The following is a 21,686-nucleotide window of genomic DNA, read 5'->3' as shown; positions in this document are numbered from 1 at the left end:
TAACGTGTACGGCGCACAAAGGAAAGACGCCTGGGCGCAGTAGCGCATGCGCGAACAGCTGATAATCGTCAGTGAAATATACATATAAGAAGCGGCCGCCGGGAGGCCCGCCCGTCATTCCGAATTTGACGCCATACCTGCTATACGTCGCCCGTGTCAGCTGAACCAGCGATTGACCATATTGAGCCATATCTATACCACTTCACCGCCGGGTTCTAAGCTGTGACGCGTGCTCGAAGCTTTGCGTCGCGGCTACTCCAGTTATGACCTCAACTTCTGCAAGCGCGGTTACCAGGCTCGCACGACCCATTGGTGCTCCTGGAATGCATATGCTACGCCCGGCGGCCATTTCATCCCTTCTCACGCATGAGCTGTCACGCTTGACGCAAAAGCATCCCTTGCTGTTTTAAGTCACGCTTGCAATCAAGTTTTCTTTTGTTTGTGTGCGCCTGGATAATGAACTGACTGCGCCATTCAACCGGAGGACAACGAAGCAACTGTCGTCGCCACGTGCCTCCCAGCTAACCTACAAGGTGGGCCCATATACGTATATATATCTTAGGGTGACGTGGCTATATCCATTTCTTGCTGTTCTGTCTACACGATGGCCACTTCCTAGTTTAGATGTTGCTGCGTAATTACCGTATTTGCACGCATATAACGCGTTTTTTTTTTTTCCCTCGACATTTCTCACCCCGGAACGCGCGTCACCTTATATTTGGGTTCGTCACACGAATATAACGTTCGCTTTTTTTACTTTCATTTCGCCTGCTCACCATCAAGCTATTAACTGATCGTGTATTTTGCGCAGTCTTCTCCTGATAAAGAGCGCTGTTGGTGCCGCATCAATGTGGTGCAACTTGCAACTCTGAGCAAGACGATAGACGCGGTTGTGCACGTCTTCAATATCGCACGGTGGGTCGCCGCGCGATCCGTGAAAGGCCTGGTGTTCGATTGTGTCGCGGGCATTACTGAGTCGCTGTTTGTCCGATAACCTCAGTGTGTGTCACAATGGACGACGCCGTTCTCGCCGACAGTGCCAGAGCCCGTCCTTTTGCTTTATTCTGCGGCGGCAGTTCATACTGTCCCAGACAACCCCCCCCCCCCCCCCCCCTCGCGGTATTTACGTGCAAATACGGTACGTTTCTCGTCTCTCTTGCCGTTGACATTCATTTTTTTTTTTTTCGTCTTCCTAACCAGTAGGTGAATCCCGTGCAACCAAGTGACCGTGTCACTACTCCGGGGAACAACGCAACCATGTGACCATGGCACTTCTCCGAGGGACAACGGACCAACCATCGTCGCTACGTTTGATCTTCGGCAGTTATATTCACCAGGTGCGATTCTAGCTTGCGAGGGTGGCGCGGCTAATAAATCAACTAATTGGCAATGTTAACTGTTTTACACTGATTGGCAAGAGAAGGCCGCTGCCACATTGGGTCGTCGTCGTGACGGAAGCGGAGAGGACTGGGCGGGGCGATTGTAGCTTTAGGCTTAGCTAACACTAAGAAGGGTAGCTCACGCTGCGCAGGCTCCAGCTGGCAGGGGTCCTCTCTCGTTTGCGACACGGACATCGGCCCATTCCGAGTGCTATTGCTTCCCGGTCATAATTTCGCGTGTCGGCGCACGCGAAATGTGGAAGTAAATTGCACCCGGAATTAATTAGTGCCAGGTTTCTTCCAGCAAAACAGAAGAAGAACGGACGTTGCCTACGGTCTGCAGCGCGGTGCGCTGCGGCGAAGACGGTGGTGGGTGGCCGCATTTTTTTTTTCTCCGTATGTTCTCGTCCCCATTGCTGTGTCACCCCGTGTTTTCGTCGCTCGACAAGCCAACCATCGTGGACTGGTCCCATCGACCACTCCAGCGCGATGACGCTTGGTGAGTACGTGCTTTCTGGTTACTTTCGTCATTTAACAAGTCCCCCTCCCCCCACTTTTTTTTTTAGGTTTCATATCTGCAACCTGTGCCTTGGCCCCTGGTACATGTTCCTGCACCCGGCCGTGTCTCGCACAGATTATGTTCAGCACCTGTCCTCCCACGGCTCATCGCGTCACTTCTGTTCCTGCCTCACTGCTATTGGTGTCCTGGTGAATGAAGATGCCTGCAATACCCGCCCTACAGAACGTTCACTGCACGTAAGTATATCGAGTTCTTCCAGCCCATGATGTGACGGTGTCCTCGCAGGTTATTAATAAGATGCCTGTTTGTCATTTCAGTCCACATCATTTGGTGCCAGACGCACGCGACGGATTTTCCGACACCCGGCCGTGTCTCGCACAGATCACGTTCAGCACCCGCCTGTCGTCCAGCAGTTGATGGGGACTTCTGTTCCTGCCTCACTGCTATTGGTGTCCTGCTGAATGAAGATGCCTGCAATCCACGCCCTGCAGAACGTTCACTGCACGTAAGTATATCAAGTTCTTCCAGCCCATGCTGTAACGGTGTCCTCACAGGTTATTAATAAGATGCCTGTTTGTCATTTCAGTCCACATCCTTTGGTGCCAGACGCACGCGACGGATTTTCCTACACCCGGCCGTGTCTCGCACAGATCACGTTCAGCACCCGCCTGTCGTCCAGCAGTTGATCGGGACTTCTGTTCCTGCCTCACTGCTATTGGTGTCCTGCTGAATGAAGATGCCTGCAATCCACGCCCTACAGAACGTTCACTGCACGTAAGTATATCAAGTTCTTCCAGCCCATGCTGTAACGGTGTCCTCACAGGTTATTAATAAGATGCCTGTTTGTCATTTCAGTCCACATCATTTGGTGCCAGACGCACGCGACGGATTTTCCTACACCCGGCCCTGTCTCGCACGGATCACGTTCAGCACCCGCCTGTCGTCCAGCAGCTGATCGGGACTTCACTTCTGTTCCTGCCTCACTGCTATTGGTGTCCTGCTGAATGAAGATGCCTGCAATCCACGCCCTGCAGAACGTCCAGTGCGCGTAAGTATATCCAATTGTTCCGATTCGTACTGCGACTGTGTGCTGACAGGTAATTAACAAGATGCCTGCTTGTACATCGTGCTACAGGAACGTCTTCGCTGCCTCGACGAGGCCACACAGCTATGAAGTCCCAAGAAACAGCACGACGTCGCGTGGCATGAATGCTCATCTATAGCATCCCAGTTGGAGTTGTTCGTTCCACCCTATAGAAGATGACGGCCACTTGATGAAGTCGTATGTTATTTAGTACCTTTGACAATATGACGTAGGTACCAAAAAATCCTAGGTAACATGCTGTTCTAGCTCATCGTAGTGACACACTGCTCAGACTCCAGCGTTGGGTTGATGTAGTGGATTCTTGCTTCTTACGTTCATTGGCATTCTGTGCTTTTGTAATGGTACAACGATGCTGCTTTGCGTTTCCGAATTGTGTGTGGGCGCGCGCGCATGTGTGTGTGTGTGTGTGTGTGCACGCGCGCGCATTTGTGTGTGTGTGTGTGTGTGTGTGTGTGGGCACGCGCGCGCATTGGTGTGTGTGGGGGGGGGGGCACGCGCGCGCATTTGTGTGTGTGTGTGTGTGTGTGTGTGTGTGTGTGTGTGTGTGTGTGTGTTTTGTGTGGGGTTTGGGCACGCGCACGCATTTGTGTGTGTGTGGGGGGGGGGCACGCACGCGGCATGTGTGTGTGTGTGTGTGTGTGTGTGTGTGTGTGTGTGTGTGTGTGGGCACGCGCGCGCATTTGTGTGTGTGTGTGTGTGTGGGCACGCGCGCGCATTTGTGTGTGTGTGTGTGTGGGCGCGCGCGCATTTGTGTGTGTGTGGGATGCTCTCGCTTTGTGTGTGTGTGTGGGCACGCGCGCGCATTTGTGTGGTGTGTGTGTGTGTGTGGTGGCCGCGCGCGCATTTGTGTGTGTGTGTGTGTGTGTGTGTGTGGGTGTGTGTGTGTGGTGTGTGTGTGTGTGTGTGTGTGTGGTGTGTGTGTGTGTGTGTGTGTGTGTGTGTGTGTGGGCACGCGCGCTCATTGTGTGTGTGTGCGCGTGGGTGTGGGCGCGCGCGCGCATTTCATCTGCTAGTTAACATCATTCCGGCTGAGGTGCATTTCCAGTTCATCCACGAATTGTTTGACTGGTTTCTTGCAATTGGTGACTTCCTTCAGTAAGCTCGTCGAATGCTTAGCAATGATGATTGCGAATTGTTTTGGAAACTCTTGCAATATTTTCGCTGTACAACTCACCAACTCGTATATTTAGTTGTGGAACTTTGGTTTTGGTATTCCAAGGAATATCTGTTGGTATCTTTTTTCTTATTCCCATATTCTTGGTCTTTCAAGTGACTCATCATGGACAATGTAAAACAGCATCAATGTACCATAACAAAAAGCACATGGTGTGAATTAAAGGCATTCTATCTTATTATGAGCATATCCTTTGAAATCTGGTGCCGGCATTGCACCAAGCTCTTACATTTTTTTACCTGTCTTCTGTCATTAATGACGCTGATAATAAAGCAATGTACGACCCTCAAGGCAGGTTCTGGATCGCTCTTCAGACACTACCATACATGTCTGCTGTGTTAAAGACTGCTTTGCCACAGTTCCTTTTGTCCTACATGAGTTCACTGCCCTGTGTAAATTTACCTGCCTGTGTTTATCTACTGGAGATTTCTATGACATGCATTTGCTCACTGATATTCCCTGGAACCGAATAAAATAGCAAGGATGTTTTTTCATCGTACCTTTCTTGCACTGTTTTCCCCTATGTGAAAAAGATTGTCAGAACTACCTCTTCCACAATAAATTCTTTGCCCAGTTGCTTGGAGTGTGCAGTTTTGAAAATTGAAATTTAGCCTGTGAAGCCTTTGTAGTGAATCACTTCGCCGCTCACTGGTGTTACGCGCCAGATGCAATGAAATTTTGGACATAGATCCAGAGTATATAGTGCAGCCTCTGCAAAATTCTGCATTTGAAATGCCTCTAGATATTTTCAGCGTACCTGCAGCATGCCGAAATTTGGAGACCATGATACCCATCCCAACATTGCAGCTTAAGCTGGTTTGAATGCGTATTTTCTGTCTGTTATCATACCAGCCGCTATTACGAAGAGGAAACTGCTAGTTATTGTAAGTTGTCAAGTGCTGCTGTGGACAATGGCACAATGGAAAAGCAGGTACTGCTGCTGGTGACACTTGCATGAATTGCAGCAGGCATAACAGTTAGCGGTACGCAAATTTCAATTTCGCAGCGAGCATCAATGTCCTTCCACAGTGCTGACGTGGAAGGAAATCGCAGTGCAAGGTAAGATTATACTGAGACCCAGGATGTTCGGTAGTCAGTGGTCGGAAGAACGAACACAGTAAGTTGTGTAGACGCACAGTATACCCAGGGTTTACTTTCTGTGGCAATGAAGGGAAAGTTACTGGGGGCGGAGCTACGGTGCCAATACTAAACCGGCAGAGTCTGACAGCCATTTTTTAACATATACTGAATCGGCAATAGTTTCGCATTAGCCCTCACGTGAAAGATAAAAACAAAACATGTTAAAGTTTTCTTTTCCCCAGCTTAATACAGTCAAACCCGGATATATTGAATTCATACAAAAATTTTCAAGGGAATTTTACAGCTGTTCCATATGCACAATAATTCGTTATATGTACGTTTGATATATCCGGGTTCTGCTGTACAACAAGCACTTTGAATGTGACGTTTTCTTCAGGAGCGCTCTTGCTTCTGCATGCCTTGCCTCGTAGCTTCCCTTCATTGTAACAGAAAGTTGTCCGCAAGTACCAGAGTCGATATTGTTGGACATGAATCGACACCAGCAATGATTGCGACTTCTTCCAATGGCTTTAATGTAGAAACATCCAGCCTATTTTCCATCATTCAGAATGTGCGAGGCATACATGATGCAATCAGTGCATCTCTTAACTCCAAGAATCTGTAGACCATTGCAAGTTTCAACATCTTGAACCACATGCAATTGCAACTTCGTCTTTTTGAGGCACCAATCTAGCCTTTCCTTTTTTTTTGCAGCTATGTTTAATGACCAACAATAAGGTTGTAATTAATGACCGAAGTTGGGTGAGCATACCGGCAGAAAATGAACACTCAGTGGTAGGCAAAAGTCACCGAACAAATCGATTAAAAAGAAAATATGAAAGATGGATTATCGACAACACATTTTATAAGTCATTGTTGCAGTATCTCTATGAAACAGGCCCGCATGCTTATATTTGACTTCATTAGGACGCTATGCCGCATGACAACCAAAACGCATAAACGAAAAATATATCCCCGTGCATACAGACCGTAATCCAGTGAACATGAAATGTGCTGCCCGGTATGATCGAGCCACAGGTGATTTCTTTCTTTCCTTCCTTCCTTCTTTTTATTCCTTCCTTCTCTCTTTCTTGTCCCTGGCTCATACCCGCATGCCCCGGGCTCAAACCCACTGAGGGTATGCGCCACACGTGATTTTATTATCGTTAATCGTGGCGTATCTGACGACCATGTGACGTTATTGATGTCATGACCTGTCAGACATGTTAGCCATACATTCGTGCAATTCTATGCCAATTTTGGCACATACCAAATGAACGAGACGCGAGTTTTCGATAGGTTTTCTATAGGTTTATTTCCCCCGGAGGATTTCTGCGGTCGGACCACGAGTGTTTCAGCGTAGGCATATACAGCTTCGCTGTAAAATAATAATATTAAGTCGATTAAAACCTTCCGAGAGCCCGGAGCAATCTGCACATGGTGTTTATCATCAACTCTAGAGCAAAAACTGCTTATAGCACCTATGCATGGATATCGGTAACCGCAAGGGCGTCGCCATGTTGCTACCCTGAGCAAGCGCGCCATGGCGGAAGGAGATGCGATTCAGACGAGACGCGCAATCACCGCGATCCTGAGCTTCCCTCAGTACGGTGGCGCCATCTAGTTCAGTTGCCGGCAAACGCATCCTTTCACGCAGCGTAAGATTTACATCGACGTTTTACAAATGGCCATCTAATACTCCTCAAAAATACACCGAAGTAGTTCTACACATTCTCCCTACGTACGTGCAATGTGTAAATGCTTGTTCTTTCCTAATATTTGGAATATTTTCCCTCTATAGTTAGTAAACTGTATGATTCTGCAGGAGCTGTCTCCACCGGGTGAATAGACAAGTATTCGGCCGACTACTTCAGAGAGATAAAAGGTGAAGAAGGTGGCTTCGCCAAGACTTGTATTGCTGCGTGACTCAGCGTTCCGCCCCGCAGTTTGTTCCCTTAAGTCCTCAGCGATGATGCCCCGCTGTCAAGTGACGATGACGAAATCGCCTCCGTGCGCCTCTTTCTTACCCCATGAATTATTATTATTATTATTTTTTTGCCTCTGGATACGCGCCTCGCCTTCTTTCGCAACTGTTTTCCATGACAACCCTCAACGCCTTTCAATGACCCGTATATAATGCTATCGCAATAAAAAATGCGAGGGCATGCACCTAAGCCCTCTGTATGAGTTGTGAATGCGGAAGCATTAATGTCCAATTGAACGCCGCTGAGCGGTCCTTCGAGCGATGCACTCCTCTCGGGCAAACGAGCGCGTTGAGACGCCCGGCGAGTTTTGATGCAGCCGTCGCTAGGCGCAATCAGAACGCAGGCGAGAGATTTCGTGGTCTAGGAACGCGCGGATAGCACAGGCTTCCGAGAGTGAGGGCGTCGCAGTGATGCCCTCTCCCCTCACACAACACCCGATACGCTAGCGCGGCCGCATATGCACCCTTTTGCCCGATCTGCTTCGTCGAGGCACCCTCGTGACGAGGCGTCGCAGCCAATGGCAATGGCAGCTTTGGTGCCCTTTCACTGCTACCGACGACAGACGCGAGGCTTTTTCCCTCGATGAACCATTTGAACCTTTCGCATCAAATTATTGCGGCGGTGGCGTCAGTTTTGCTATAAGCGAAAGCGGCGGCTGTCCACAGAAAGATGCCACACTCACATGATCGTGTAGAGAAGCGCGGTTAGCGCACGCAGAGAAAAATCTATCAACTTCCATTTGCTCTTTCGCTCGAAATAAATATTAGAATTAGGCCGAGAGCTAGTGGTATTCTCACAAGGAAGATTAATCGGCGGGCATATTGATGGGCTGGTGGGTACGGTAACCATCTTGCTGATAGCGCCTGATGATGTTTCGCTAGGCGCAGGACGCGCCTGCATGTATCGGAAGTTTCTCGAACGTTATCGATGCTTCTATCCGTTGTCTCTTGTCACCGACGCTCATGTAATCTGATTGTATGAGCGACGCGAATTGTCTAGAACTTTCTGCAAGACACGCGGGTACCAGGGATTATTCTGGAACCTTCGATAACTCATGTATAAAAGCCGACGCGTTTCGCCGCTGATCAGATTTCGACGATCGCCGTCTGTGTTCGCCGCTATCGTGCTTCGAGAGTGCAACTTGCTTTTGTGGGCACAGGTTCGCCCAATAAAAAAGTTCGTTTCGTCATTCACAGTTTTGCGACTGTTTTCTTCAACGTCTCTACTATACGTGACAATATCATACGAAGTAAGGCTCTTAGTAGTGTGGGCAGTATAATTGTAGCAAACATTTGCTTACATATTAATTAGCATGCGTCATGTCACGCGCCCATAGACACACATCAGCAGAGTTCACTCGATCACCGCGAGCAGTCGTGGTCACAAAGCTCGCACGATGAGGGTAGCGGGGAGTAGACGTACCGCTTGTCCCGTTTGGAGGAGAAAAATATTGAGGAGATGTGTACTAAAATGCTAGAATGAAGGCCATACTTGATTACCTCAAGCCGGCTAGGTGACTATCTGCCACCGTCTCGTTTCAAAGGGGATGCCAATAAAGTTGAGCGTTCAAAAGAATGCAAAAAATAGTACAAAAAAACGTAAGTGGGGCGTGGGATGTGGGGCTTCTAGGGGAAGCTAAATCTCCATAAGAGAGGAAGGTTTACTGAATCTGCCGTGGAGAATAATAAAATACGCGGCTTTAGTATATTGGTGGCGTAAAGGAAGGGGACACGCAAAATGAGAAGACATTATATTTTAACAAACTTCGATCAGATAAGATGGTTTGCTCACACCAACCATGGGTCATAAGGGCCGAATATAAGCGCAGAAGAAATGATAAATTAACGAGCTTGGTAACATCCGCCAACACCCCGTCTCAAAGTGGGTGATCATATTATCCATGCCATCTATAGGAGGAGCACGGATCAGCGCCAACAGGTAAGCAAGCGAAGACCGCTCGGAATCCGACGCGGTGTCGATCACGAACCAAGGACTTCCAGCAGTGGTGGACCAACACATGCACATAGCGAAGTACTATGTACTAGCAGCTGCAGCTATGGCCTGTGCGTGACCGACTTTGTTCCGTTTTGTACCCCTCAGGTTTTTTTTTTTTTTTCTTAGCAGGTTTGGTCACTGTGTAGCCGTCCCTCGTTCTAGAGCGAATAACCAGGGATCATCGCCATCGCGATCTTTAAGAGAACACAGGCTTCGGTTGGGGAGTTGAGGTCGGCCGGGACAAAAAAGGGATCGACGGCGCCCGACACACCTGAAAACGGCGATTCCGACTACGCCGAGTCCGACAATGCGCTCGCTTGCTGTCCCCGTGCACAGGCAGACAACAACGCTCGCTGATGTGAGGAACGATGAAAGGCCGTACTCCGTTTTCACCGACCTGATAGGGTGCCGCCGAAGTCTTTGCCAAGCAATGCTGTGCTCGAGACATATATCCTCCATAAAGAAAGCACGGTCCCTGCGCGAGTTCGCGCTAGGCGTAGTTTTGTTTGCTGCGTTCTCCACTGCCAGCTTTGCACGTGTGGCTTGCAAATTCGTGTGTCACAAGTTTGGAATGCCCAGCCGTCGGGCGCCGTCAGCAGGACCACGCCTTACGTCGGTGCCCTTGGTGGATTTTCTTGCGAAAACGCGCAGTCAGGTGCGCGTCTGCCCGACTCCTGATGGCGCTGCGGAGCTCCCCGACCGGCGACGCGATTGCTGAGGGTGGCACTGCATAGTTCGAGTACCCTCTTCAAGTCTCACCATTGACACGCCGCACGCCTTCGACACCGCAATGGTCCCACTGGTGACACTGATTTCATTCCTGGCGGCCGTCGTCACGGCTACAGAAAGCTATGGACTACAGAGGATGCCAGGTGGGACTGCACATTTATACTAGGTCGCGAGAGGCGAATAACTCTCATTCTATAGTCAAGTGACTTAAATGATTGACTGCAACAGTCAGTTGTGCAGAGGGCCGCAGTTCTGATGGCAGTTCTGTAGTTACCCTGCCGAGTTATTTCGCTTCTGTGTTGGATTGCATTGCGCCGAGTTCCCTTCGGTCTTCCGAAAGAGCGGTTGACAAATATAAAATCTGAATGCACGTTTCATTCTGTTTTCCTTTTCCTTTCTTTTTTTTCTTTCGTTTACAGCACACCACTCACTAGAACTTTGTGCGTTACAGTGCGCTGCCGAGTAGGGATAATTATAAACTGCTAAAGATTACAATTACTGTCATATCCTGCACATGAAGAAAATTATTTTTCTCTTCAGGAATTCATATTTTGTTATTTGTTGCTAGTTTAATTATAATGCCTATGCACCCTGGAATGTGTCTTTACTTTCGCCTCTACTACCCGACGCTGTATTCCCTTCTCCACGATTGCAATCTCTGTTTTTCGTAAACTTCTGTTTAATCTAAGAAGCGGTTATTCTTCCGGCAGTCGGGCAGGGCTGAGCATGCATACCGCCTTGCTTGTCCTGTAGTGCCCCTCGGTCGAAACGAACTGCCTTGTTCCTAGTGTGACATTGGTCCGGTGAGATCATTTAGCGTGCGAAAACAAAAATAATGCCTGCAAACGGGGGTAGATGAGATTATATTAAAGCAGGTGGCGCAGAATGTCCAGATCACCCAAGGTGTAAGAAAAAAATAAGGGGGGGGGATCAACCCGGACTGGTCCATGGGTTGGAGCCGCCGAGGCGTGCCGGGATTATTCGTATACAAGGTCGGGCCTATATCACCCCCTCCCCCGACACGCTCGATCATCGGCAAGCCCTGGGCCCCTACCCACGGACCACTCCGGGTACCAGCTGTGGCGTCCCCGCTTCCCCTTTGGTGTCCTGCAGGCGCCGCCCGAGTATACTTAATAATGATTCACTTTGTTGTCGGAATCCGCACGCGCAAGCCAGAGAATTTCGGTGAACTACCTGCACATTTCATTTTTCTAATGATACTGTCAGCTGCCGGCGAATTAGTCAGACTATTTATTTATTTATTTATTTATTTATTTATTTATTTATTTATTTATTTATTTATTTATTTATTTATTTATTTATTTATTTATTTATTTATTTATTTATTTATTTGCTTAAAGTGAAAGGACGACTTATGCAATCATTGAGTGCGCAGATACAAGGGTGTGGCTGTTCTCATTGACTTCATAAGTCATCCTTCCCCTTTGCAAATATATAAAAAATAAATAAACAAAAAAAAAAACTCGACGCCGCACTTGAGCTTGATCTCTACACTAAGCAGACGTTATCTCTTCTTAGTCATCGAAAATTTGGCAAACTGTAGTTAATTCCTGACTACAGAAACTCTGCAAGAAAACCAAATAGACCAATTCGGGTAAAATATCCGCACATAGATTTACTTGCTCACTCGAGCGACCAAGTCGTAAACGTTTATAAGGTTAAACTCTTGGTCACAGACTTGCACTTACAACGCTATTAACGATAAACTAACTCGGAATTTATCAGATTCGAAGGACTGTTGCAGGACAGTTCACTAGGTCTCTATGAAATATTAGGGCCGGACGTCGATTAACATTTTTTGACCAGCTGCAATCAGCACTCATGTTATCACGTAGAACTAGTATACGACGCGAGAATCTACGACGCGTATAGCACTACAGAGAGTTATATTAAAGATGGGGTAGCTGCGGTTATCCGCAGGCATTTTCAATAAAAAGGAACATTTAGGTCGAATCCAACTCCGACTCCGCCTATTCAAATACATGTAAAACACAGAAATGCTTTTATGAGGCAACTTCTGGACCGATTTGAATGACATTTGTTGAATTTAAGAAAGTTAAATTCTAGTGACTGTGGAAGCTTAATTTTGACTTAGAGCCTGGAACATTTTACAATAACTTTTTTAACGCGTAAGATTTAAAAAATGGGAGCCCAAAGTTTACAAATTTGTACAATCATTGCATTCTACCGGCGCTAACATATCAGGTAGAAAATTTGGAGGTTGACAAAGAAGCTGGAGAACAAGTTAAGGACCACGCAAAGAGCGACGGAACGAAAAATGTTAGGGACAGAGAGTTTCCTCTTCTGTTAAGAGACAGGAAGAGAGCGGTGCATGTGAATCAGAGAGAAAACGGGGATAGCCGATATTCTAGTTGACATTAAGAGAAAAAGAGAATAAATGGAGCTGGGCAGGCCATGAAATGCGTAGGATAGATTAGAGCACTGCACGGGTCCGACTTTTGCGGCCCGGGCCCGTTTTTACATTGGGCAGCCCGCCCGAGCCCGATCAAAACTTTTATGGCGAGACCCGGGCCCGGCCCGGGCCCGGAAATAATCTACGTTACCCGCCCGGCCCGGCCCACCACCCCTTTACCTTAAGCCCGAGCCCGGCCCGAGCCCGGCTCGAAACCGGCCCGAACCCGGCCCGAGACCAAAAAATACATGTTTTTCAGAGTTGAGAAGCCCGAGAATAACTCGCAGAAAGCCCGAGCCCGGCCCGGGCCCGCGTCAAAAAACCCGAGCCCGGCCCGGGCCCGGGTCAAAAAGCACACGCCATGCCCGAGCCCGGCCCGAGCCCGTGAAAAAACTGCTCTACCCGGCCCGGCCCGTGGGCCGGGCCGGGCCGGGCCCGGGCTTTCGGGTAAGCCCGAGCCCGTGCAGTGCTCTAGGATAGATAACCGGTGGACCATTAGAGTTACAGAATGGTTGCCAAGGAAAGGAAAGCGCAGTCGAGGACGGCCGAAAATTAGGTGGCGTGATGAAATTAGGAAATTTGCAGGTACAAGTTAGGGGAATCAGCTCGCGCAAGATAGGGGTAATTGTAGATCGCAGGGAAAGGCCATCGTCCTGCAGTGGACATAAAATATAGGATGATTAAGAAGAAGATCATGCCGCTACTGATGGTGATGATGACCTCTGCATGAAAAAGCATTTATCGTAGTTCAGTAAACTGCATCCGTTAGGACATTTAAAGCGAAAATTTTGTATATTAATTGATATCTTACGTGAATTCGTTAGAATGTTTACAAGGGTTTCACAACATTCCTACTCACAAAAGTGGGGTATATGAGATCTATGTATATTACATCAATTTTGTCCGCTTTAGCTCCAATATGAGATGCAGCTTATAGATTTGTGATATCGATTTTCATTGCTGAGTTAGAGCTGCAAACTTGATAGTTTCGTTTCCTGAAAACTTGCAATTTTCAACAATTTTTATAAAACACTCGCCAGCCTAAATCAAAATTTCGCTTCCAACAGTCATTACATTTTAACTTCTCTTTCAAAAACAACAAAGCTAATCAAATTCGGATTAGTGGCTGCCGAGAAAAACGATTTCTCTGTTGCCATGTATTTAGATAGGAGCCCCTGTACCGCTTTTTAAAACCTGTGGGGAAGTCGCGGCCCCGAAGTCCCGGCCCGCATCTCGGAGGCCACACCGAGTAAGCCGCGCACTCTAGGTGACGCGTCACTTGGTGAACGGTAACGACAACGTTTTTTTTTTTTTTTTTTTTTTCAGTTTTGGTATCAAAAACAGGATATTTTTGGCGAACGTCAAATTTTGCATGAGGCATCCTCAATACGTATATACGCTCTATTAAACTAGGCTTTCTAGGTGATCCAAAATTTTGCTGAAGTTGGTCTTTAACGTCCCCATGCTTCCTCTGGCTCTATATGGCTGTAATAAAGAAAAAAAAATCAAGCCCCTCAGTTACATTTATCTTTCTCGCCTATGTGCTTTAGTGTGAAACACTTTATTTTCGTGCACCCTTAATTTACGCGAATTTCGCAACTGGAAAATGTCGGGAAATTTAAAGGGCACATAATTTCTTTTTTTTTTTTTTTCACGGAAGAAATATACACGCTATGCCTTTCGCATCTCATTTATCTCTCTCTGTGCTGTAACCTAAAAATTACCTGAACGCCTAGAATCTAAACGCCTAAAACAATTAAGGCGCATTTGAATTACTTTTCTGTGCAAGCTTGCGATATATGCCGCCACTCCCAAATGCTATCTCCGACTTCGCCGTACTTTGCCACACGGCGTGCAGTGGCTTCATCAGGGAGGCCGCAAGAGGCACTGCGTCACCTTTGCCTTGCTTCGGTTGCGTCATGATTGTGTCACAGTAGCAACGCAGAAATTATTAAAGAAGAAACGCAAAGGAGCTTTTGCGGGCCGCGAGAGCCTATATATGGCACAAGCTCGACATTGCAAAGTTTAGTAGCGCCAAATATGCCCAAAGGGTCGATTCGCGAACAATTGGAGCAGCGAAATTATAGGGCTTTACAGTATGTGCACCAGCTACATACAAACGCCGAGTGTCGAAAAAAAAAAAAAAAAAGAGGTCGCGTACACCTTGCGAAGCGAGACCATTACCATATTGTTGGTATAGTTGTTTGAGCTAGAAAAAAATTAAGTGGGATATGTAAGCTGCAGTTTAATCATGCAAATTCCTTAAGATTCCTTTTATGCATAAGGTCTATTTCGAACGTTGTAGGGTGCGTTGAGGAATATCTAGCGAAGTTATATGTAAGACGTTACATTTTGCGTGGTAGGGCTCTAAGGAAAGACCGTGAAGTATGGGGGGGGAAATCACGTCACTACTCTCTCTGGCGTCTATAGTTTGCTGCACTCGCATTCGTGTTTCCAAAGAAAGAAGAATGTATATAAATATTGTTCCACATAAGTTTCACTAAGTGGAACACAGTAATCTCGTTTTTAACAACCTAAATAACAACTTAATTAGTTGGACTAACCAACTAATTGAGTGGGACGTCCATGCAAGGAATGAGATTGAGAGTGCACTGACGAGTGTTTTGATCTATACATCAAGCACTGGCACGTGGTTTATCATTTAGGACCGTGGCGATTTCCATCTGCATACGGGCGGTGCTGACGTGGCTGCCTGGTTTATGCTAAACGGCGTAAGCAGTCGCCTTTTTTTTTCTTTTTCTTTTTTTTTCGACGGGCATGGTATGCTTCGTTCTTTGGAAACAAGTCTACAGATGAGTGCCGTGCAATCCAGATTCGCAGAGCGCGAAGTGACGCAACCTTTTTCTTCTTTTTTTTTCGGTTTTTCATATTTCGCGATCTTTCTTTGGGCACCGGAAGAAAGAGAAACACGCAGGAAACAACATCTCGAAAACGACTTCTGATGTTTGCGCATACGTTTCTTAGCGCGCACCGAACACTCTGGCTACAGCTTATGGCGAAAAAAAAAAAAAGCATATTTAAGAGTTAGCATAATTGTACGTAAATCATTATCTGTACCTAATCGCACCTCAAAGAACAATATTTTGAGTAATTTGGGACGACTATACCTACAATTCACCGTTTGTGTTATTCGCTTAAGTTGCGTTAAAGTTTCCCTCAATACTCCTTTCAGGGTGTGAAAATATTACTCGTCTGACCTGCGCGTGCGAAATACACCGTCTGTGTTATCTGCCTAAACTTTCCCGCAGTACTCCTTTGATCTGAGCGTGCGAAATACACCGTCTGTGTTATATTCGCCTAAAGATCGCTTTCCCGTCAGTACTCATGTGTCACTCGTCTGACGTGGGGGTGTCGCTGCGGGCAGAGCGGCGCGTGCGCAGGACCGTGGACGCCCTGTGCGGCAGCGAGCGGTTCGTGAACGCGGTGGTGCGCACCCTGATGGACGAGTCCCGGCCGCTGCTCTCGGCCACCGAGCCGCTGCTGCTGGGCGACGGGCCCGAGTACGGCGGCGTGCGGCTGCGGCGGGGACAGCTGTGGGGCGCCGCCACGGTGCACATGCGAGAGCCCCTGCTGCTTCGCTGCGACCCGCTGCGCGTGGCCGTCGCCGTGCACGTGGCGCTCAACAACAGCCAGCTCGCCTACGACTGGGAGGCGGACACCAACACGCTCCTCGGGTGAGTTATTCGCCGCTCATTTCGGCGCTCTCAAGGGCACCGATTGCTGTACACTGTGACGTCGACAGTCGCTTAAGTATCCTTGTGCGTACGTGATTTGAATGCGGAAGCATTATGACTTCCACAATTAATTGGTTACGTCCATGATGCGTGACGTCATTCATCGTCACGTGTCTTTCACAACTCTACCTTAATCCACCTTGCTCTAATTTTTACCAACCTTAATCCACCTCACTCCACCTTGCTCTAATGTGTACCAACCTTAATCCACGCTGATGATGATTTTTTGGTAGCGCTCGTTGGGGACAACGCCAGCTTTTCTGCCTCATGGGACATATAATGCTTTCGCATTAAACATGTCTTTAAACATTAAAATGTCTTTAAACATTCAATCAGTTCAGTTACACTCCTTTGCGCGTATGTTTGTACGACAACAATAATTGTCATCTGTCTCACGTGCCTTTCGTTTCTTTAACGCCGCGCGCCGAAACTTCCATGTCACGAACGGCATGTAGTACGTTATCAGCGTAACGTAGCATTCATGACGTAGCGAGCGCAGAGCTTTCGAGAAGAGAAACACAAGCAAGACAGATGATGGTTATATGAAAACAATTCTTTCTCAGCCAGTTGCCACCACTTATCCGTATCGGGTATGTTTATAGCCTTATTCGTCGGCCGATCACGAAGAGAGTGTAGTCTAAACATGTATAGGCCGATATGTGCACCTGGGACCATTGGTCGTCGTGATGTCCTGGATCATCGTCATGAGATCATCATCATTATCGTGACGATGATGATATATTTAAATAAACAAAATTGTTCAACCACCGTATTCGAACTGAGGACCTCTAGCACAGATGCCTGAAACTGTAATAATTAAGCCACGGACGCTTTTCTCCCATTATGGTGTGCCTTAATTATATTCAGATCGTAGTTTTGGCAGTTAAAGCCCGAGAAATTATTTAAAATTAATTAACACGTCACCATACGTCAAAATGTGGGCCGATTTCAAATACAGTGCAGTCTAAAAATATGCGCCGATCCAGAAGATTGCGTAGTCCAAAAATTTAATCAGTTCGATGCTCCTCCTCTCCCCTCACGCGAGGTGAGCTTATAACTTTTGATGTCCAGTCATTCTTAAAAGAAAGGTTTTGCTACCGTCAAGTTGCATCATTTCATAATACATCTTGCATCAGATCGCATCCTGCGTCTCAGCAAAAACGTTCTTTACGCTTGGAACCTGTCCTTAGCAATCAGGTTGGAGATTTGGGTGAGTTGGTTATTTCTAGTGGATATACACGGACACAAGAAGTGGTGCAGGACGCGCGAAGCGCTAAGAACTTACAGGAATACACGCGGCAGAGCCTGTTGTAATAGAAACAAATTCAGTCAGGGCGTCTTGGAAGAATGCAGTTAGTGTGTCGTGTGCCTCGTGCGTCCGTGTCTGTTAGCGCTTAAAGCAAGTTCATTGTCCTTAACACACTTAAGCTTTAACAGTATAGCGAGCATGCACGCTTGTGGGTATAAGAACACCCTTCTTACAGAATCACTTACGAATCACGAACTCTTACGAATGTTCGTTTTATTATTGCGTGGTAAGGGTGTGCGAACATCCGACACTTTCTAATAACGAATAGAATATTGTCCTATCCGATTCGGTCTTCGAATCGAATACTCGCTGTTCGTAAACACAACTATCTTTGGAGTGGTTTTCATATATTACAGAATGCTCAACATTGCTTAATCAAACTTAACTTGGAACAAAAGTACGATAACTTTTATCCCCATGGCCATAATATACAGAAGACATAACAAGAGAAGTTACCAAATCGAGCAGGCCGCATATGTCGCTCAGGGAGCCATATTTTACTGGCTAAACCACGACCATTTGCACTCCCCGAAGAGCCCTGAGTACGCGAACGAACTTTATATTTGTTCCTAATGTTCCATTTCTTCTTTTAATTAGCAAGACTTCATAATTTGCAATGGAATGACAGAAACTTGCTAACGTAATTAATATTAAGATGTGAACATTGTTTTGTAATAATGGTGAAAACTGATGTTCATTATTCGAAAAGTATTCGATTTTCGATTCCATCCACTTCTGGCCCTATTCAATTCGTATTCGATTGGTCTCAAAAATTACTCATCGCACACCCCTTTGTGCGGCGATGTTCTCGCCCACGCTGTTGTTACGGATGGTGTATAAACACAACAAAACACTATTTTAGCACTCTAAGGTGGTTAAAATGTTTACTGTGTAGCGAAGGGACCCACAAGTATACTGTAGAAGCACCTCGCAAAAATAAACGATTCCATTCGAATACAAACAGCTGGGCTTTTTTTTTTTTTCTTTGTCATTCCCCTCCTCCCCCCCCCCTTTTTTTTTTTTTTTTGTTTAGATGATGCATGATGTTGAAATTTAAATGGATACTAAAGAGAAACAGTAAATTAGTCTACAGTCTAAAGCCTATCTTCGTTATTACGCGGTAGTTTGTCAAGTATTAGAAGAGAAAATTTAGATCAATGCCCCCTCCTTTTTTTTCCAATTACGCTTCGATACCGTAACGCCGGTATAGGTCTGTTTTACGCCACGATTTTGGTTTTGCATTTTGGTGACTGGCTGCGTGAAAGCTCCTTGAAACTTTCTAACTTCAGTCTTTGTATCTTTTAGAATCCATACAGGATGTTTGTTTTTTAGGTGCACCAATTTTTTAAAAGTTGCCTGTGGCAGATAGCACACTTCTAACCCTTGAAATAAATTACTCGATGAGGTGACCATTATTTCTACGAGAAATACAGGTGCTTAAGGGAATAATTAACATAATTGCACTAATTGTCTGTTTAATTACTTACTTTACGGCGCATATTTCAATCTACAAATTATAGCTAGTGAGTTTGCAAGGTATAACGACTTAGAACGAATTCTCAGAACTACGCCAGTTTCGAGATATTATTTTCAAAGTGTCCGATGAAATTCATTGGCGTTCCAGTTACCTTTCTGCTTTAATGCATGAACAGCGTTCTCTTTAAGAAGTAGAACAACAGTGTATTTTTAACCCAAGTTTGACGGCGCATATCTCGAAACCGGTGCCACCTCGAAAGTCATGCTGAGGAACCGCAAGTTCCGAGGTGAACGGATAGTAGCGGAGTTTCTTTTTTTTTTTTTTTTCAGTTTTGGTGAAAAACGTGATGAAAAACATCTACGTATGCGAGTCTTTCGGGACGCATCCACTCGTATTTCGAACGCCGAATTTTGCACGGAGTCTGCTCTATATCTACGTTACCTGAAACCAGGCTTTTTACGCGGTCCACAGTTACGATGCACTTGGCCTTCACGGCCACTGTCTCGACACTTTCATGCGCGTTAGGCGCTCTCCAGTGGGCCAACAGAAACATTCGGAATCTTTTTGAGTGTTTAGCGCAGAAACTTGGGACAAAACGGACAGAAGTCGAGACGCACGAAAGCGCTTCCCTTTTTTTGTCCCGTGTTCCCGCGCTAACCGCTAGAAAAGATGTACCGACAAGGTCAAAACTCAACCCCAGCATTCGGAAGTTATCAATAAGAATGCTGTCGCGACGACTCGCGCCAACCTCGGTGGTGGAGTCGACAGTTATCCTAAGGGGGATTCTGAAGAGTCCACCTAGTGGACTGTCCATTTTGGTTGCTGCTAATTGGCTGGAGCTGCACGAGTGAGGAGGATACAGGTGCCCCCAGTTAGTCTCCTTCTCGCTCGTGCAGCTGCAGCCAGTCAGCGACAGCCGAAATGGACAGTCCACTGGGTGCACTCTTACAGAATACCCCCCCTGGTCGCCCTCTGGAAAATGTCTCAGGCATGTGCACTGTATGCGTTGTTCTTGCGTACGTGTTCTTGTAAGTGTAGAGCGGGGGAAAATAAAAATGGGGGCGCGATTTTCTCGCAGCTCTCGGGGGACGGCGTCAGTGTTCGCGCGGCACATGTCTCTCAAGGCGGGGGTGCTGCTGCCGCGCAAGGTGGCCGGTGCTTTGTCACCCATCCGCGTGACGGCAGTGCGCATCACCGAGCTGATTGGCGCTGACGTCACGGTGAGCGGGCCATGGCCGTTCGCGGCGCTCATGTCGGCAGCGGCCAACCTACTGCTCAAGAGCTTCCCGGACCAAGTGAGGGCGCTCATGGCGGATCCCCTGCGAGACGGCCTCCAGCGCTACCTGGACGAGAACTTAGCCTAGCAGCCACTGCACATCCCGGCCCCTGTCAAATTGTTACAAAACCCATTATACAGTTGAACCCGGATATATCGACTCTGAAGGGGGTCACAATAAAGTTCGATGTATAGGTAATTCGATATATAAAATAAAACTTTCATACAAAAGTTTTCAAGGGGATTTTACTGTTTTTTGTTATACACATTAATTCGTTATATGTGGGTTCGATATATCCGTGTTTGACTGTAGAAGTTCTGTTGTGTTTCTGTCGACTTTCTGTTGCCTTCAGTCGAATGTCTGCATGTTTAGATGCACTTGAATATCGTTCGTTATTTTGGCATAGAAAGTATATCTCTTCCTCCACGGCACTGACGAAATCTTCACGCGTGGGGATCGCGGTCTATGCAAGGGTTTGGGTCTTTCAAGAAATGAGTGCAAAAGTCGCAATGCTGAATTTTTCTTTGAGTGCAGCCTTCTTATGTTTGTCTTTTTTAATTTATTTATAATGAGACAATTGACATCGATCAACCATCGCCATATTCCGTGACCTATTTAGTGATCACCAGCTGTCAGTATGGTTCGGCCTTTCCGTGCGTTTAAAGCGCATCAGCGTACCGTTACCAACCACCCTACATGCGACACTTTCTGCCTTACCTATACACTTTTCCAGCGGCACTCTCGAACCAGCGAGCCGCAAGCCGATTTTTGCCGCCTGGTGACGAGAGTAGCAGGCTTGTGGGCAACGCCTCCTTCCTCTGGGCTGTTGTTGGAGCGTGTTCCCCGTTCACGTTATGTGGTGGCTCTTCAATGCGTGCGCTGTTTTGCTGTTTTTGTGAAACATTGAAATGTCGTTCAAGAACAGTCTATCAACAGGGCATCACTGCGTTGTTTACGGCTGCAGTTATAACCAGAAGAAGAGGAACGCTGCAAGAAAAGAGCTCTGCGGCACGCACAACGTGTTGCAAGAGGAGTGCGGATGCAACGTGTATTTGCTGCATCGGTTTCTCGCTGACGCCTATTTGAAAAGACAGTGGGTCGCCGCAGTCAACAGAAAAGATTTTGTGCCGTTGCCTTCATCACGTGTATGTTCTGCGCATTTTGTTGACGGCAAGCGCACCGATCTAAACCCCGTGCCGATGATTCGCCTGGTCAATGCGGTGGACCAACAACTTGCCGACCCAACCGCTCTGGAGATAGTTGTAGGATTCCAGCGACCTGTAATTCTTCGCAGCCTGCAGGTCGCATGCCTTGGAATTCAACAAGTAAAAAATTATGTCGGGGGCTCTCACAGCAGGCCACTCTCGCATGTCGTCCAGCCATCTCTTCACCATGCAAGGATGGTCATAACTGCGGCCGCCTAAAAAAAAAAAGTTAGCAAAAGGGTTATTGGTTTCCTCGGATGGG

General features: G+C 47.0%; 1 protein-coding gene across 3 annotated transcripts in view; it reads left to right on the top strand.

Moving 5' to 3' along the window:
- Positions 1-20,937, top strand: part of LOC119453968 (uncharacterized) — a 51,846-nt gene extending 30,909 nt beyond the window's left edge. The window contains exons 1-3 of one of the 3 annotated variants that reach the window (XM_049667441.1): positions 9,815-10,110; positions 15,787-16,096; positions 20,021-20,937. In XM_049667441.1, coding sequence (XP_049523398.1) covers positions 10,029-10,110; positions 15,787-16,096; positions 20,021-20,306 — 678 coding nt within the window. In that variant the 5' untranslated portion in view covers positions 9,815-10,028 and the 3' untranslated portion in view covers positions 20,307-20,937. Of the gene's footprint in view, positions 1-9,814; positions 10,111-15,786; positions 16,097-20,020 lie in introns of those variants that run through there. The other 2 variants (XM_037715993.2, XM_049667440.1) reach the window with 2 other exon arrangements.
- Positions 20,938-21,686: the final 749 nt, after the last annotated feature.

Source organism: Dermacentor silvarum, chromosome 5, assembly GCF_013339745.2.
Source record: "Dermacentor silvarum isolate Dsil-2018 chromosome 5, BIME_Dsil_1.4, whole genome shotgun sequence".
In the NCBI taxonomy this organism is placed as follows: domain Eukaryota; kingdom Metazoa; phylum Arthropoda; class Arachnida; order Ixodida; family Ixodidae; genus Dermacentor; species Dermacentor silvarum.
Note: the sequence above shows the minus strand (reverse complement) of the source record. Positions and strands in the feature narration are given on the sequence as shown.